General features: G+C 36.3%; 1 protein-coding gene across 1 annotated transcript; it reads right to left on the reverse strand.

Moving 5' to 3' along the window:
• Positions 1-874: 874 nt before the first annotated feature.
• Positions 875-20,019, reverse strand: LOC121166780 (melanoma inhibitory activity protein 2-like). The gene is made up of 11 exons (XM_040996062.1): positions 19,910-20,019; positions 18,088-18,189; positions 17,219-17,279; positions 16,651-16,686; positions 12,868-12,929; positions 9,105-9,206; positions 8,791-8,851; positions 8,247-8,282; positions 3,299-3,366; positions 1,894-1,952; positions 875-888 (listed from the first exon to the last, which is right to left on the reverse strand). Exons 1-11 carry the CDS (start codon positions 20,017-20,019, stop codon positions 875-877), a joined length of 711 nt encoding a protein of 236 aa, XP_040851996.1.
• Positions 20,020-20,663: the final 644 nt, after the last annotated feature.

Genomic DNA, 20,663 nt, shown 5'->3' on the forward strand with positions numbered 1-20,663 from the left:
TCAAATGATGATTTTATTAGATTGTTTTGATGTTCTATTATGTTTTCTCCTTAAAATTTATTACATAGTATAACAAATTGCTTTCTAATGGCAAAATTATGGATCAAAAGATTAAAAAATGTACTATAGCATAACCTCCAAGAAAACAATATATATATATGAGAAAAATAAATATGTGTATATATTTGATGTCATACAGCTCTTTTTCCAAAGGTAACTAACAAAGAGTAAGTGTAAGGAATCTGTGTTTTCCAGATGTGTATTTTAAAGATCATTTTAAGAATGAGATGAAAATACAAAGTATTCCAGCATGATGGCTCAATTGGCCCACCCTCCCCTTTGATGTGCTGGGATTCCACATAAGCACTAGTTCTTTCATAGCTTCATTTAGCTATACTACAAAGTTGGAATCCCATTTCCACAATTACCATTGAGTTATGCTATTGCCATGTTAAAGGTTAATGTATGTTCTGACCATTAACTAACTTTGTGTTACTACCAGACAGAATTGAATCAAACTTTGTTCAATAAAATAATTATTATACTGAAGTTAACTAGAGGTTAAGCAAAAATATGCTGGATATAGTTCAGAGTGGTAGGAAGTTTTAGGGGACAAGCAATTTGATTTTGTTTAGTTTTTAATGGCAGCATGCTTTTGTATGTTTTGGCATATGTAGGTTGCAACATGGAAGCACAGCCGGGCCATTTATGAAGTGCTTCTGATATGTAAAATAGAAAACACAAAATATACTCTAAGGCAACAGAAACTACTTTTGATTCATCAGTGAATAGTCAATTTATACATACTAATTAAGCAATATTTCTGTAAACAACCAAAAGGTCTACCATTTTGCAAACTACTCTGAAATAATGGTTATCCTTTCAAAGCTAAAATTCAATGATAAAAATCAAACTTAAACACCACAAAAATAACAATTCTTAAACATGCAATATTTCATGAAGTGTGACTGATATAAGTCATTTACAACAGATTGAAACATTATTTATCCCCCCCCAGGACTTTTTCATTAGATTCAGATAAAAATTTATTCAATGCAGTTTTTCCCCTTTCCAATCTTGTTGCTACTTCAAATTTGTAATAATCTGATATTTTTAAAATATAGAAAAAGACCAATTTTAATGAAGCTTGTCTCCCCAAAGTGAATTTTGTAACTTGTTAAGGTTATTAAAATGTGATTCTATATAATTATAAATTTATTTTCAATGCTGCAGAAATTGAGTTAAGTCCCATATTTTAATTACTTACTAAAATAGTCTGAGATAATTAAATATGCTAACTCAACAATGAATGGATAGAGACATAAAATACATCTTACAATAGTAACATAAAATATATCTTATAATAGTCCTCTCTTGCTTTAATTATTGCAGCCATACTCAGATTAAGCTTTTCTACCTTTTAAATAGTTAAAAGCCAACTATTTTAATTCTCATTATTAGGATAAATACTTTATGAAAATTCAAGCATCTAATTCAATATGCATGAAAATTTAATATGCATCTCATATATAAACAATCGGATGCTTTTCCATTTAAGCACTCCTTAATTCATATCCAAAAACTAGTAATACCTAACATGTCAAGCATTTGGCTTTTAAAGGTCAAAGCACTGAACATTTATCATCTTCCAAAGCCCCACTGAGAAAGGAAGGCAGAAATACTTTCCGTTAGTGTGATTGAAATAAAACCTCAAACCTTGTAGTTCTAAGAAGAGCTTAGAACAGATCTTTCATAGTTCCAGAATCTAAAATATTTCTAAATAACCACTTTTATTTCTAGTAACATAAATTGACAATCAGAATATATAAAGATCTAACATGTATTTTGTAACAGGGGTTGAGAAAAATAGTGTACCTCTGTCAAAGGGTTTACCTGGAATTTCAAGCACGTAAGAATCTTTTTGTAACGTTTCCAACTCACCGTCAGATAAACTACAAATAGAAAAAGCAGCTCTCAGTTACTTTTCCAAGAGAAACCACCCACACTTCAAGAAAATTACCACTGCCATAAAGTAGCTACTCTAACTAACTCAATATCGTTGTAGAAGCAGATCTTCTAGGATGATTCTGATCAAAACACTCTTTCATATCTCCCAGTATTTATCCTGGGAATACCAATATTTGTTGCTTAAGAATAGTGTGTTCTACTGAAGCTTGGAATTGCTTTTTCTCCACTTCAAAATGAGACTACCATGAATACTGTGACACAGAGCCAAATGACTGAAATGAAGAGCTTATCAAAGTCAACCGATCCCACTCCATCATTTTGCAACTGAGCAAGGTTTAAATGAAGTATAAAAAATGACAAGTGCCAGGATTAAAACACAAACTTTATGGGTCTGGGAAATGTAAGCTTTTCATTGTAATTTGATCACAATGGTAATTTATCTTTTAAATCAGCAATTCTGCAAAATCTTCCTACTACTTTATTACTTAAACATTTTATATTACAAATGTAACTTTTAAAACAATCTTCTTAGTTCTTGATCATCAGAGCTGAGAGTAGAAAAACAAGCAAGAATGCTGAATACTCAGCACACTATGGTAAGAAATCAATTCTGGGAAGACAAAGACCATTCTCACGGTACACTTATTTCCCCCCTTCTATTGTACATTGCATGTTTATTCTCTCATCCAGCTTAATATTGCAAAACAATGTCAATTTATGCAGAAAATGAGGACTTGAGATAATATGACTGCTCTTCACATATTTATCAAAAGATGTTGATATTTGGAGCATAACTGTGTCAGAGCTTCATCCTTTATATTTCATCCTTCTGACTCCAGCAACTCTTGCTTGAAAACCTAATTTTTTTCTATACATGTCTGTGCTGCATCTCCAGCAAGACAGTGTGAGTTTCTCTGCCACATGGGCTCCAGTGGGGGCTTGGAGGAGAGTGGTATGTGCAACTTCAGCTTCCATGTGCAGAGAGGCATCTCTACAAGGGAGTCACCTGACTGACAAGTGAACAGATCTAATCACGTCAGTGGGGAAAAATGTGGTTTCCACATCAGTAACCCGACACAAGCTGCTGATTCAGGACCACATCAATATGAAAATGTGAAAAACAAAATTTGATACAGATATATCACAAAGTTTCTTCCAAGTAATATGTCACGGAACTAAGCATTTCAGCTGGAAAAACACTAGTAGATACTTCACAATGAAATATGCCAGGTTCACTGGAAAACTTGCTACATGTCCTTATGACAGAATTATCTAATTAGTAAAATAACAATACAATAAACTTTTAAAATGTTAATACTAAAATACTCACATTGGCATATCAGAAGTCATTTCTTTCTTTAAGTCATTCAGGTTTCTGTCAGCAGTATAAGCATCCCACTTAAAAACAACAAAATATTATTAAAACATCTATGCAAATTTAAATGAAAATAAGCAGAAATATCACAGTGACAGCAGAAATATCTCAGCCAATGCACATATAATTCTAAGTAAAACACATTGAATTTAAGAAATCATTGAAAAAATAAATGAGTTTCAGGTAAGCAAATACCTGCCAAGAAATGGTGCTCTCTATGTAAGATCAAGAATAGTTTGGCCAAGTAATAAGCTAAGGGCTATATAAAAGGATGCAAGCTCCAAGCAAAGAAAAAAGACATAGAGTCCTAGAGCTTGGAAAGTTTGGTCAGTTACCTCAAGGCAATCATTTCTAGAGAAAACAAACTGCAATTCAGTGAAATCATAAAGGTCTAAAACACTTTCACAGCTTGCTGGTAAAGAACACACCTTTTTATATAGCTGATATGATCAATGTCTGTTGGACTTCAATGATGCTAACAGAATTCTGTACATCACATTACATTTGTATTGATAAAAGGCTAAAACTCAAAGTATGTTATTCTTAGGAAACTCAGATTACATGCATTTTTGTGGAAGGTAGCAATGTCCAAAAAAAATTTTACTAGCTTTTCATATAAACGTAGGTAATATAACTTGGACTATAATTTTCTACAAGTTAAAAGAACAACATTAGAAAAAGAATAACATAGTATGCAGCTTTTCACAAATTAAAAGAAATATAATATCAAAATATAATACTAAACTGATATTTATCAAAATTTAAGTACATGCTAAAAAGAGCAATGGCCAAAGAATAGGTCACATAAATATTTACAAAAATGATACCTTACTTATTTGTAGGCCTTGCTTTCAAAAAATAATGCATGTGTAAAAACTTTTCCAGTATGTAATGATGTCATCAATTTTTACTAAAAAACTATACCAAAACATATTAAGAAAATACATAATTTATTAAACTATTAACAATGTGGAAACACATTGTTTCAAAATGCTTTACTGTATTTTAACACATTTGCTTGTTAAATAGAAGACAAAATTGAATAACAGGTAATAAGCTAGTAATATTAAGGATATATATGAAAAATAATTCTATACAAACTAATGGCAAATTCTTGAGATTATTTATTTTATTATGAAAGACAAGGAGTCAGAGATTTTTTTCCATAAATTTATTCACTCCTCATCAGCCACACAGCCAGAGACAGGCCAGACTAAAGAAGAACCCAGGATTCAATCTGGGTCTCCCACATGGGTGTCAGGGACCAAGTTCTTCAACCATCAGTTGCTCCAGGAAGCTGGATAAGAAGCAGAGGAGCCTGGACTTAAATCAGGCAGCCCAACTGAGGACCAGGTATCCTAAGCAGCATCTTTACTGCCACATGAACTGCCCACCTACTTCTGAGTCTACAGCTTATTCTCAAAGGTTAAGACAAATTTCAGCCAATGACTATGTTATACTCCAAAACACTGTGTTCAAACACTGAGCACTCACATCTACAAAGCCTTCTAAGAGGTCTGCTAAGGAAACAGTGACATTCACTCACTAATGGAACTTGAAACTCTCTCAGGGTAAAGACACAAAGGATGATCACAGTAAGGGCTGTTGTTGGGCGTTGAAGGCAAGCTGTCAGTAAAGACAGCCATGTCCCACTTTAGAGAACTTGGGTTCAATTCATGGCTCCATCTCCTTGTTCTGGATTCCTGATCATGCACTCTGAAGCAGTGGTAATGGATTAATCATTTGGATCCCCAGCCATCTACATGAGAGATGTGGACTGAATTCCAACTTTCAGCTTCAGCCACAGCCCAGCCACAATCACTGTAGGTTCTAATGCAAAAGCAGTTATGCGCAGGGCTGTTTGTCTCTTTCTCCTTTTTCTTCTCTCCCTGGCAATTCTTACTCAAACAACATTTTTAAGATTCATTTATCTTTTAAAAAAAGATTTATTTATTTTTATTGAAAAGTCAGATATACAGAGAGGAAGAGAGACAGAGAGGAAGATCTTCCATCCAATGATTCACTTCCTGAGAGACCACAATGGCCGGTGCTGTGCCAGTCTGAAGCCAGGAGCCAGGAACTTCCTCCAGGTCTCCCATGTGCGTGCAGGAAGGCAAGGCTTTGGCCCATTCTAGACTTCCTTCCCAGGCCACAAGCAGTGAGCTAGATGGAAAGTAGAGCTGGAGGGATTAGGACCGGCGCACATATGGCATCCTGGCACGTTCAAGGCGAGGACTTTAGCCACTAGGCCACAGCGCCAGGCCCAAGATTCATTTATCTTTATTGGAAGGAGTGAATGAGTGGACAGAAGAGAGAAAGTTCTTCCCCAACTGTCCACACTTGCCTAAGCTGAGCTCATCCAAAGTCAGGAGTCAGGAGTCTCCTTCAGCTCTCCCACATGGGTGTATAATTCTAAGGGTTTTGGACTTATTCCCTTGTTATCCCTGGCCACAAGCAGGGAGCTAGATAAGGAGTATAAGAAGCAGGTCATTAGCCATCACCGTTATGGAATCGTGGTTCATGCAAGATGCGGATTGACTCAATGGTTATATCCCTGGGCCCTCAAATAACTTTAAAACATTTTCTTTCTCTCTCTCTCTCTCTCTCTCTCTCACACACACACACACACACACACACACACACACACATGAATACTACTCAGGCAAAAAAGTCTTAAACATCTTTCACAACAAAATGCATGCAAATGGAGAACATTCAGGTTTAACAATCAGTTTCCAAAAGCCATGTCATCACTTCATGGGGTAACTAATCTCGGGGGTCTTCTGTTCAGTAGGCCCTGAGATCACTGAAGGGTGAAGTCACAGTGATCCTCGGCAGCAGAAACAATGGAGACAAACTGATATTAGGGGATGTCGGTTTATTTGAAAGAAGTCACACGCTTAACAAAGGGTAGGAAAAGGGGCAGGCAGAAAGGTGGTCCTGACAGTACTTCCACCCAACCACGATACTGTGACACGCTGCTAGATATGTCTGTCTCTTTGAACCCTCCAATAAAGTTGAAGGTCAGGAAGCACAAAAAGCTGGCTGTGTCTCAGGGCAAACTCCTTACCTGCTGAAAAGCAGGATGAATGTAACATTTGACTTCCTAGAGTTGTTTATAAAGGAAGTCCTAGCACAGTTCATTAAAGGGGCAGAGAAGAGAGACTGGGATGCAGCTCATCATTCTTGCTGCACGTCCAGTGAACAGGAGAGCTTGGGGTCTCAGCCAAGAACATGGTGTGCCACGTGCCTATGGCCTCCAGCATGCGCTTAGCAGGCAGAGATCCAGAGGCAATATCCCACAAACAGACATAATAACAGAAGTAATAATACATTTGTGAACAAATATTTATTGTCTCTGTCTAAACTCCTCATGAACAGTAATTTTTCTACTTAATATATATTCCATTATTTATTTAAGGATAGGAAAATTTTGCCCTTTCAAAGAAAATGAAGAAAAAGTTGAAAGAAAAATAAGAAAGGGTGAACAATGTAGGAAAGAAGGTAAAGGGCAACTTTATTATGTTCTTAAAATCATATATTTGAAAAATATGAAATATGTTAACTATGTAGAAGGCTAAATTTTTGAAAACATTTTAAAATGATCCACTTCTGCCCACTCATTCAATCCCCAACTGTCCACAATTGATTAAGATGAGCTCATTCAATAAATAAAAATAAATAAATCCTTAGAAAAGGGTACCATCAGATGGAAGGTTAATTGTCTCTCTCCCTCCCTCCACCTGTCAATTTGGTATATAAACATTACAAAGTTTTCAAAAAGTGTGTGTGCATGTATATATGTGTGTATGCACATGTGTTGGTATATGTGTGTATATATGTCTAAGAGTGCTAAAAAAGTCTATCCAATGAAAGTGATATTGAGGATGACTTTATGGCACCTTTCTGCATCATCTGAACATTGGTTATTATAGCTATTTATGTGAGGACATTAAGAAATGAGCTCAAGACCTCTGCTTTATCTCCAAAATCTAACAACTGGTGTAACTGGGTCAGGACAACGTAAACAAATAGATACCACTCTCATGCTATGCTCCACTCAGAGATGCCTAACATCTACAGATCTTCACAGTAACAACAATGGTAACACCAGACTCTACGTATGCCTAATCATGCCGAGCACTTGACAAACATCCATATATTACTTAATCGTCACAATAAACCAAGAAATGAGTACTATTAGTATCTCTACTTCATAGGTAAGAAAAACAGGGGATTGTCATAAAGAGAGCATACAACCAAGACAGGCTGATTTCAGATGCAACACATTTAACTAAAGGGCATGATGCCTCCACCACCCTGTGACAGGCACTCCCAGTGGACAGCTACTGTCAACAGCTCCATCTCTGCTCTTCCTTCTAACTGCTCCAAGTTTACAGCCACTTCACTTCCTCATCATGCAGTTCCTCTGCAGCACAGACAACTAGTTCCCCAGATGACCCTTTCCTTAATTTGTACCAACACTGAGAATCACTTAATAGAACCCTCAATTTTAGAACTAGAAAGGGCTTTAGTTAGCTCCTTTTCCAATCCCATTGTTTTACAAATTAATAAAATGGTCCAGAGACCTTTCTGGCCCTTCTAGATAACAAGGGGCAATCCAATGTCCCAAAATGTAAATGCATAAACATGAGCATATGTAACCAAGTTCCTCTAACCCCCTAGGAGAATACAAGTTCTTTCTGAAGTAGCATTGTGCTGAAAATAGACTGAATGAATAACCATAATGTAACAATGTATTATTTATCAGAGCAACATAATTTTACTACCTTTTTTTTTTTAACATAGCTCTTTTTTCACCAATTTCCATGCCCAGGTTCTTGACAGAAAAGCAAAATTTAATTAAACACAGACAAAATATTTATGGCAGTCTGAAACTTACCCAATTGATATGTGCTTCTTTCTCATAAGAAAGTATCTAAAAAACAAAACAAATTAAATGTTTTTTATAATATAAGAAGATTTATCATAAACATTGGAAATAACTAAAATACTTCAAGCAACTGCGAAGTCATGAACACCTCTAATGTAAAACTCGATGGATATATTATTTATTCTGCTATACATTTAAAGGTAATTAATGATTTTAAATGGTAAACTTCTACTTTATGTATGCTCTTGTGGAATAATTGTCCACAATAACAGATATCTTTTTCACAGACAACTACCCTGCTTTATTATGAGACCCCACTGATGTTTTAAAATCTTTCTTTTGTTGAGTGCAATGTGTTTCATTTCCCAAGAAGATATAACTCTAAGATTTTTTTATCTCACATTATTTGAATCCCTGGAAATGTGAAAACATCTCTAAACAGAAAAGAAAGGCATACAACTGATCAATGTATTCCATTTCTTTTTCAATCCATATAAACACACTGATATAAAAAACCATATGAATGAATGAACGCACACACACACATACATACCAATCTTTGAGAATTACGAATGGTTCTATCTAATTCTTGTTCAAGATCTTCAACTCTCTTTCTATGAAGAAAAAGTAATTATTCTACTATTAATACATAATTATGGGAATATACTATTTTAAAATACTAATTAAAACACCAAGAGGATTTCCTGATAAAATTGAATTCATACAAGCACACTGTAAGAACTAAATGAGAGATCTGATTTATTTTTTCTTTCACTAATGTTAATATTGAGATCATTTAGGCATTCCTTTAAAAATCAAAATGAGTTTTAGACATGTTATAGCCACAACACAAAAGCCATTGAATACCTATAGATCAAGATTTCTTTTCTTCTATAGTTACGATCTTCATCCACAGGTGATACATCAGCCTTTTGATCTAGCTGGCAGTTTTCCTCGACCCTCAGGTACCTTAGCAAAAGTGAAAATTTATAATATATTCAAGGCATGTCATAAAGAATAGACTTCTATGTTTTTAACTGTACCAAAACTGGAGCCTCCCATAAAAATATCCATAATTATCACTGCAAACACAACATGAAAACTAATATGGAAGCATTTCTGATATAGAATTAACATTACACACTCAAATTTCAAAGCAACACCTCTTAAAATAATCTTGCCATTATGAAACTCTCCAGAGTTTTGTGTACAAATTTGGCACAGGAATAAGATTTAAAAGGTAAAAAAATGAAATTACATGTACATATAATATTTATCCAGACTCCTATATAAAGCAGCATTATATCTGTTACACTGGAGTCAGCCACAATAAACTGTGTTCCAGACATTTTAGATTGGTGGTTAATGATGTGGGAATCCCACATGCAGTTCCTCAGCCAGGCACAGCCCTGGCTGTTGTAGCTATCTGAAGAATCAACCAGCAGATGCAAGGTCCCCCTCTCTCTTCCTCTCTCTCTCTAATGCTGATTTTCAAATAAGTAAATGAATAAATCATTTTCAAATCAGTTTTTAAAATCTTGACAAGGCTTCCAGGTCAGACCAGAAAGAAACAAATTTATATTACATCCAAAGTAAATATTGCTAGTAGTATAATCAGTGCTGCCTATTTCTATTAGTGTGCATACTACGTGTAGTGATAAGTACTTATGGAGCCCTTAGACTGTACCAGAAAACATCTTAAAGCCTCATCTTAAGGACTGAACAGGGATACAGAGGGTTCTAAAATTCCTGTTGAGTAAAAATGTAAATGAAACAGAGAAATGAAGTCAAGCCTTGTGTCACTGAAAAACAAGGACAAATTCTGAAAATATACTTAAACTAGTATACTAATCATGTCACCAGGTAATACAAATGTTTGGGACCACCATCACATATACTGTCTGACCCAAACAACAGTATGCAATATGTGACTGTGATTTGATCCAGTTGCAAGGCTCACGGATAGTGGTTCTTTGATACTACACTATCCATCTTGATTGACGTAATATTTGAAATCCCAAACAGATGACTCTGGACCTTTATGACCTTTAGTGAATTAACCATGGAACTCAGGGGCTCAGCAAATGTTTTATGTTCCACATACTATATTAAATGCCACTTAGGAAGCATTTCACTATATCAGGTGTTGTGCAAGCATTAAGGGAAATAAAGCCACCACATTTGGAAGTACATGAAACTATAATGACCATGGACATGGGAGAGGAGAATGTTTTCAAAGACTGCATAAGGTGCAGACAATCACTAATCCTTTGACACCTGCCCTCTAGAGATGAGGCCTGGGTACGCTCTCCTTGGTTTTGAAAGGGCCTACCAAAGTACCAATGCAAAAGAAACCCTGATGATATGATCAATACATGATTGTTTCTTACTGCAAATATTTAAAGCAGCACACCTGACTATTACGTTCTTCCATTTCACTTTCTCCAATATTAAATTTGGAAATGTGTTACTAAAGCACCAAATTGGTAATGAGAAATAGCTAGCCAGCAAACAGAAAATCAATGAAGCTAAAATGTACTATATGTTTTCAAGAATTTAAAATTAACATTTTACCTATTGATTGTATTTGCACACTAAAGAATTACTAGCAGCAACATCCCTTGAATCCCATTAGGAAGCAGTTTATGGGCAAGAATGACACATTAGTATTAGTATCAATTCACAACAATCCAATATTTATTTATTTATATATATATTTATTGTGTGTGTGAAATCACACTGAAAGAACACACACAGTCAGGATCACCTTTTTAAAACAACAAAAAGCACCATTTCCTCCTTGAGATTGCATAACACCAGGATTAAATTCAATAACTTACAATATGCTTTTGCACTCTGTTCCAATGATACATTCAAAAGTATGTAGTGGGGAAACAAGATTGAGGAATGGATTAAGGGATACATTAAGGAGATGGAGAATCATTAACCAGGGTGAGGCATAGAGGCTTGGATCCCAGGAAATAGGAGAGGCCAGACCAATAGTAGAAACACACTGCAGACTTGTGGACATGGGAAAGCAGAGGAAAGACAGTGGAGCAGTGGTGCAGTGACCAGGTACCCCGGTGGCAGTTAGTGTTCAGCAATCAGAGATTCACCAACAGCCTTGTGGGAAGGGGAGTTCACCTCAAGTTCAGGAGTTGAATCCATGTATAGCACTGCCCATGCTGCTGATATGCTTGATTTTACCATGAGCAGAATGTAGTGGCAGAGCCCAATCAGTCAGGTGCAGAAAAAGGGTGGATTGCATGGATCAGACTCCCACCATTGTCACATCACGTGCCTTTCTGTGTACTTGGAAAAAGGATGTGGGGCTGTGATTGAAGATCAATGAGAGCTGCCAATGTGTGACACCTGTCTGGCCTTTGCCCCAAAGCCAGATACCAGGGGGACCAGGAACTTCCTTTTTTCCTTGGAGAGCCCCTTTGAAGTAAACCTTTAAAAGATGCTTTTGCCACCACTGATATGGGTCTCTTTTTCCATTTTTCCTCCTACCACTATGGCAGGGGACTAGGGTCTCTTTTTTCTCCACTTCTCCTGCCACTGTGGCAGGGGGGTAAGGGTCCTTTCTATCTCAGAGCCCCCTCCCGTCACTAGGACGGGAGTCTCCTTTCTCAACTTTTCTAATAAATCTTGCTTTAAAACTGAATTGTGCAGGGAGAATCCCAGTGCCTATAAATCTGTGCCACATAATGCAATGCAATCAATAAAAAAAAAAACAAACAACTAAACTGTGTCTGAATGAATATTCTTCTTTCCTGTGGGACAAGGATTGAGGAGGCTGCTGTACTTGGCATCAAAAACGCGACAACAGCAGGAGCAATCTGCCCAGGAAAGTTGAATCAATGATGTGTGTGTGTCTGTGTGTCTGTGTGTGTGTGTGTGTAATCAGAGATGCATGTAAGGAATAATGCAGTCATGCATGTCCTCCTTATTTCCCTGCCCTGGCCTCACAGTATCATTATATTTAAAGCAAAAATATACTGAATATTCACATAATAGAAATAACACTACCTTAAAAGAATAAATATTAGTTCAACAATTCCCCCCCCCAATATTTTAGGATCAAATAATATCCCAAGAGATGAATGAACAAATTCAATCAGAAACTGAGAATGTCCAGTAATTTCAAAAACTGAATGTGCAATATAGGACTAGAATTTCCAAGCTTTATTTCATTCTATTTATTGGAGTTATCAACATATTTTTTGTTATTTGTGATTTTTCATTTTCTTGATATCACTTAGACAATAATAGAAATATCTTAGAAATTTTACTTTCAAAATGCACAAATTTTAATTGCCTTTTCCACTTGGTTTGGACATTTTTGATGTGCTTTCAAAATAGTGACAATGAACGAGCTACCTAACTTCGTTCATATCAATATCAAAGATGGAAAACTTTAAAATTTTGTAGGAAAGCTGTGTTCTTTCAAATAATATTCCAGTGACCCAAGAACTTAAACAACAGCCACAAAATGAGTAGATGCTTCAAAATGAATTATGCAAGATTCACCGTATCCTTTCCTATTTATCCTTAGAAAATAATTAACTACTTCATAAAAAAGAATAAAGTAGCCAAAGTTTTCAAGAGTTATCACTGATATACTTACATTTTCCTTTTATTTTCTTGCTTCAAATCATTCAGGCTTCTTTCAGCAATACAAGCTGCCAACTTAAAGATAACAAAATATTGGTAAACATATATGCAAAATTTAATTAAAATGAGCAACAGCATCTTAGTGAGAGTGCACAAATATCATAGTCAATGCACATATCACTTTTATTAAAAATCTTATCTAAATAAAAGATTTTAATTTTCGGGATTTATTGAAAAAGGAAATGAGTTAGAGTAAGAAAATAATGTGAACATAAAAATGAAGCCTATTGTGCACTTGTAAATGAATGTTAAGCTCCCCATGTTAGATGAAGGATGTTTGATTAATCAAGAAATATTCCATGAGCTATGGCAATGGAAATAGAGACTTAGAGTCATTATCAATGGCAGCTTTGCTTATTTGCCTCAAGGGTATCATTTTTAGAAAAAAACTCACTATAGTGTAAATATTCACCCATTTATTTCACAAAAGATAAAATTCAGTATGTTACTGGCAAAACAAATTATAAAATATGGTAACTTTCAGCCATATTCAATAACCACGAAAAAATTAACATGGAAATGTTAAATGTATTCTGAGGAATACAGAGGTTAGATGCAGTAGTTACTTAGAAAATTTGACTAACCAAACTATCAAAACCCACCAGTTCATCATATAAAGGTCGATAAAATCACTTCATACATACTTTTGTAATATACAACTGAAAATCACACAGTTCAAATTTTTATGCATATAAGCACACACATGAAATTTGTTAACTTATGATTCATCAAGTTGTTGAAAGCAACTCAGCCAAAGAATAGATCAAATATTCAAATTATTTGTAGTACTTTCCATCCAAAAAGACTACATATAAAAACCTTTCCAAGACAAAATGTCATAATTTTTTCTGAAAAACTATGTCACAATGATCCTGTTATTAAAATCACCCAGTTTTTGAACGAATAATAATGTGGAAACAAAATCGTTTCTGAATGTTTTGTATAATACTGTAACATATCTACGTGATAATTATAAGGCAGAAAACTGTATAGGCAAGACACTAGCCAAAAATAAATAAATACAAAGTCACAGCCAATAGTTAAGACTTCTCTTATTCTTTTATCTGAATGGCAATGGAAGACTTTTTCCAAACACCTGTTGACTCCTCATCTGGCACACAGCCAGGCAGCCCAACTGAGGACCAGGTATCCTAAGCAGCATCTTTACTGCCACATGAACTGCCCACCTACTTCTGAGTCTACAGCTTATTCTCAAAGGTTAAGACAAATTTCAGCCAATGACTATATCAAACACTGAGCACTCACATCTACAAAGCCTTCTAAGAGGTCTGCTAAGGAAACAGTGACATTCGCTCACTAATGGAACTTGAAACTCTCTCAGGGTAAAGACACAGAGAATAATCACAGTAAGGGCTGTTGTTACGCATTGAAGGCAAGCTGCCAGTAAAGACAGCCATGTCCCACTTTAGAGAACTTGGGTTCAGTTTATGGGCCCATCTCCTGGTTCTGGCTTCTTGAACAAGCAAACACTGGAAACTAGTAGCAATGGATTAAGCATCTGGATCCCTTGCCACCTGCATGAAAGACATGGACTGAGTTCCAAACTGAGCTTCAGTAGTCTCAGAAAATTGCACAAGTAGATTAGCTTTCAGAGAACTAAACCAAATAATGACTTCACTTTTGCAAGCCATTTCTCTGTCCCTGCCTCGTTCTTTTTCCACTTCTTTCTCCTTATCTTTCTCCACCTAATTATTTCTCAAGTCTTTATACTCATTTCACACGCATGTATAATGGAACAGTATTCACACATTAAAGTAAACTTTGTCTTTCACAACAATATTATGGAATTGGTGACCATTACGCTTACTTGTTATGTCAGTTGCCAAAAGACATCTATTCTTTCCCTAATTTTGCATAAAAACATACATAGTGCAACAAATATATTAAATATTTCATTATTTCACTATCATTTATGGCTGTGGTCATTTCTGAAGAACATTAATTTTCTAATTATTATAGGTTGAATTATTCAATTAATGAAGGAAAGGTAAAGAGTATGATTGTAAAGAAAATGAAAAGCATATAATTTTAAAAACTAAAACAAAAATAACAAAGTAGGAAGGAGAGAGGGGACAAGAATAATGTAGAAAGCATATTTTAAAAATCATGCATGTGAAATATATGACACTTCTTAACTTTATGTATGTGAATAATACATTTTAAATGACCTCAGTAAAGAACAGTGTATTCACCGCAGAACATGAAAGAGACTATGCAAGTTTAAAGGAAATAAAGTTAATCCAAAAGGATGGAACAAAGAAGTGGTCAATGAAGAAAGTAACAGTTGAAATTATACAGGTAAAAAAGAGGAAACAAAGCAAGCTTCATCAAATGTGTAGATACTTCCAAAGTTTTATTTAATGTTCTAGGAAAGGCAGATTGACAGAAATGAACAGAGAACAAAAGATCTTCTATCCATGGTTTTGCTTCCTAAGAGGTACAATGACCAGAGCTGAGCTGATCTGAAGCTAGCAGCTAGGAGCTTCCTCACAGTCCTCTATGTGGGTGCAGAGTCCCAAGGCACTGGGACAACCTCCACTGCTTTTCTAGGCCACAATTAGGGAACACACTTTCTATATATTTGAACACAAAGTCACACGTACTAAACAAATATTCAGTGCAAACTAACAGAAACCGTAAAAGACGAGAATCTAAATGATCATGTGTCCTTGGGTTGTTTTCTCATCTATAAAATCTGTAATGCTAAAATCCAATTACAATTATTAAATGGATTTCATACCTATATATTCAAAATACTTTCAAGTACTTTGCCTAGCATAACAAGAATTTAAAAAAAAAGCTTCTTCATCTTTAAAAATTAACATGTATAAGTATTTAGAAAGTGGTGAGAAATGGTGAAGAAAACTGAATCTATAATGATCCTAGCTAATTCACTAATGAATCTTCACTTGAACTCTTGAAACCAAAACAAACAGAATGTCAGAAAGGGGAGGGACCTGACATTCAATATACCACTCTCTCATTCTATGCTCCTCTCAGACTGGCCTAACATCTACAAGTCTTCACTATAATAGCAATGGTAACACCAGTTAACACTGACTTCATGCTTGTCAGTGTCAAGCACTTGACAAACATCCCTGAATGCTGTCTCCACCTCCCTGTGACAGGCACTCCCAGTGGACAGCTACTGTCAACAGCTCCATCTCTGCTCTTCCTTCTAACTGCTCAAACTTACAGCCACTTCACTTCCTCATCATGCAGTTCCTCTGCAGCACAGACAACTAGTTCCCCAGATGACCCTTTCCTTAATTTGTACCAACACTGAGAATCACTTAATAGAACCCTCAATTTTAGAACTAGAAAGGGCTTTAGCTAGCTCTTTTTCCAATCCAATTTGTTTGACAATTGAGTAAAATGGTCCAGAGACCTTTCTGGCTCCTCTAGATAACAAGGGGCAATCCAATGTCCCAAAATGTAAATACATAGACATGAGCATATGCACCAAATTCTTCTAACCCTCTTATCCTCTTCTAGGCTATTTGTGAAGAAGAAAAATGCTAAAAGAAGACTGTGGGAACAATCATGATACAACTTAGAATTTAAAGCTCACAATAAACATAATTCCATTATTGATGCAAATAAAATTGGCCAAATCTTTTACACACTACCTTTCATAAACTTAACTCCCCAGTGTTAACTCTCTGAATGAAATACACAATTTAAAGAAAAGATTAAAAAGGGCAATGAAACTTACCCAATTACTGTGGGTTTCTTTCTGAACAGAAGCAATCTAAAACAATATCATTGAAACGTTATTTTCTTAAATAAAAAGCACATCTATTGATAACATAGGAAGTAACTCACATGTTAAGAAACACTCCAAGCACACTTTGTGTCAGTAAACACAATTTTATGCAACTTTCTATGTATACATCATCTATTGTGTAAGTACACTTAAACACAGCTAAAATTTATATGATAAATATCTACTTTATTCTCACTGGTCACTAATCAGCCACAACAGGAACTATCAATTAGCAGATAACAGACCTGGCTGAATATGACACCTTACCAATGATTTAAAATCTATTTTTATGTCTGCAATGTAATTCTGCTTTTCCAAAGAAACAGGAGACATGATGACTCTTAAAATTTCATATCTCATATTCTTTGAATCACTGAAATATGGAAGTGTCTGAAAACAGCATGTAACACCTGAAGAAAGATGTAAAACTAGCAAAGGAATCACTTTTCCCTTTCCATACAACATAAATTCACAGGAACAAGTAAACACGTGTACACACACATACGCACACACTTACCTCTTCCTGGTAATAACGAAATGTTCTTTGAAGTTCTTTTTCAAGATCATTGATTCTATTTCTATGAAGAACAAATAATTACTCCAATATTTATATGTAATCAAAATTATAAGTCTTTATGCCCATTTAAAAAATACTAACATTAATTCTATTATTTATGCTAGCCCAAAACAAAGCTCAAGATTTCTACTATGTGCAGTATAGTGTATGTCTGTTTTAACATGAATGATGCTCACAGATTTACCCGTATATAGATATCTATAATCTTAACATAATCATAGGATAGTAATGAAATCCCCATAAAGTTCTGGTCACCTTACAAATACTAGTAAAATGGAGCAGAACCATGAGCTGTACCTACTGCCTGTATCACAGTAATCCCATATTGGCAACTGTTCTATAGTCCAGCTGCTTCACATAAAATCCAACACCCAGACAATGTTCCTGGGAATGTGGAGGATGATAGCCTGATGCTTGGCACCCTTGTACCCATGAAGGAGAACAAGTGAAAGGTACTGGCTCCAGAATTCATGTTGGCTCAGCCAAGACTCTTACGGCCATTTAGAGAGTGAACCAGCAGATGGAAGCTTCACTGTCTCTCTTATTCTCTGTTATCATTTCGCCTTTTTCTCACACTCTAATTCTGCATTTCAAGTAAATAAATGATTCCAAAAATTTTTTGGTAAAAAGTAATGTTAACCTACCTAATATAAAAAGAAGTAACAAAACTATCCAAGGCAAAAACTAGATTTAATACAAAGAAACTTGAACTGACAAAAGTGCCCCACTTCTTTCTAGATGCTTTACCATTATTTTCTAGAAATGAGCTTTAGATATGCTTCATCCACAAGAGAAAAGGCATTGAATACCTATAGATCAAGATTTCTTTTCTTCTATAGTTACGATCTTCATCCACAGGTGACACATCAGCCTTTTGATCTAGCTGGCAGTTTTCCTCGACCCTCAGGTACCTTAGCAAAAGTGAAAATTTATAATACATTCAAGGCATGTCATAAAGAATAGACTTCTATGTGTTTAACTGTACCAAAACTGGAGCCTCCCATAAAATATCCATAATTATCACTGCAAGTACAACATGAAAACTAATATGGAAGCATTTCTGATATAGAATTAACATTACACACTCAAATTTCAAAGCAACACCTCTTAAAATAATCTTACATATACATACATATAATATTTATCCAGACTCCTATATAAAGCAGCATTATATTTGTTACACTGGAGTCAGCCACAATAAACTGTGTTCCAGACATTTTAGATTGGTGGTTAATGATGTGGGAATCCCACATGTAGCTCCTCAGCCAGGCACAGCCATGGCTGTTGTAGCTATCTGAAGAATCAACCAGCAGATACAAGGTCACTCTATCTCTCTCTCAAACAAAAGGAGAACTTAGTCAATAAACTTATCTGGAGAATAGATACAGATGTCTATATTAAAAAGCAGAATGTTGACTAGCAATTGTTGCCGAAGGACAGTACTACTGTAAAAATATGAGGGAAATTGATGGGAGGAAGACACGGAGCAAGGAAGCACAGGTGGAACAGGAAATCTGTGTCAAGAAAGTTCATAAAAATAAACACACACAGAGAAAAAAAAGAGAAAAATGAGTATAAGAAAGCTTCCAAAATTTAATTACAGAATGAATAAAAAATGCTGTGATTTGTGTCGCTGATTTCATGAAATTATACCTGAAAATTGAAAGTTAATGACCGGAGTCTAGGAAGGTAGCCGACGTTGCTAAGTGCATGCAGAAATACAGACAAAAATTGGAAGCGTAGAGAACAGCAAGAGCAGAATTGCTGGAAAAGGCATCTGAAACTCCCCGGAGCTGGCATGATCAAGGCAGGGGACAAGCAGACATCGAGAATTGCAAAAACAAAAACAAAAACAAAACTCCCAACACACCAAATGGCAACTTGAACTGGTGGAAGCAGGCACCATCTAGAGTAAACACTGTCGCAGACAAAGAAAAAAAAATAAACAGAGGAACTGGTGAGTCACTTTTCAAAGGCTCATGTGGTGGAATCTGAGCCTATCCCCACCTGAAAGCTCTCTTGGACCTAATCACCCAAAACAGAGACTTGAGGCTCCTAGGGAATAAAGTTCTCTCTCAGAGACTAAGGCTTCTCTTGGCAACCCAGAGATGGGAGGGCAGACCCCAGGAGTAAACACGTGTGGTGCTGTAACAAAGTCAACTGCCTGGCTGGTAGCAGTGGGTGTTTGAGAACAAAAGCACAAAGCCTGCTATCACTTGCCCATCACAATTGAGAGAAGACACAGTGCCTTCGGAGCGTAGAAAGGCTAGCTGCTGATTACACACTGTGTGGCAGGAGCTGGACCACTCCCACTCAAGGCACCAGTTTGGCAGGCAGAGGCCACAAAAGCACAAGGCGGTGGGGGACCCTCGCCAGCTAGAACACTCTGAATAGCCACTCCACTGTCAGAACTATCTAATCTATAGGAGCCCCATATCTGCCCCACAGCAGGAAAGGTGAGTACCCAGGAGAGTGAAAGCACCTGTCACCCACAAGGTGGCAGCAGCCAACAAACATCCTGACCACCTAAACAGCTGACAGAAAAATAAGTGTTGTTTGACAGAGAACCACAGAAACAGATTACAGGGGAAAAAAAGGGAGGGAGGGGGTCAGGCAGTTCACATGGGGTACCTGGAGACCCTCAGGACAAAGGGAAGTGGCAGCAATGCTGGAGCAGTGTTGCAGTGAACAGCAATCCCTACCAGTGGCTGGTGAACAGTACAGACCCCAGTGGCAGCCATGGCTTGACTCTTGTGGCAGCCAAGTAATACATCTTAGAAATCTGCACTAAGGAGATGAATCTGCCAACCAGAATTGCAATGTCAAGAGGTAAAAGAAGACACAGAGGCACTATGATTGTTACTGAAGACTCTCCAGCAAAGGAGGAAAAGCCTTGACCACCCTCAGAGTTAACTGAGGAAGGCCCTTTAAAAAATGGGAACATAGAATTCAGAGAACTCATTACAAAATTTCTTTTTGTTTTAAAGATTTATTTATTTTTATTACAAAGTCAGATAAACAGAGAGGAGGAGGAGAGACAGAGAGGAAGATCTTCCGTCCAATGATTCACTCCCCAAGTGACCACAACAGTGGTACTGTGCTGATCCAAAGCCGGGAACCAGGAACTTCTTCCGGGTATCCCACACTGGTGCAGGGTCCCAAAGCTCTGGGCCATCCTCCACTGCTTTCCCAGGCCACAAGCAGGGAGCTGGATGGGAAGTGGAACTGCCAGGATTAGAACCGGCGCTCATATGGGATCCAGTGTGTTCAAGGCGAGGATGTTAGCTGCTAGGCCACGCCCCCAGGCCCCATTATAAACTTTCTAAACAATGAGAAGCACAAGGAATTTAAGGAATATGTTAGAAAGTAAATAATAGCAATGAAT

The sequence above is a fragment of the Ochotona curzoniae genome, unplaced genomic scaffold (assembly GCF_017591425.1).
Source record: "Ochotona curzoniae isolate NIBS_2020 unplaced genomic scaffold, NIBS_Ocur_1.0 patch227, whole genome shotgun sequence".
Classification (NCBI taxonomy): domain Eukaryota; kingdom Metazoa; phylum Chordata; class Mammalia; order Lagomorpha; family Ochotonidae; genus Ochotona; species Ochotona curzoniae.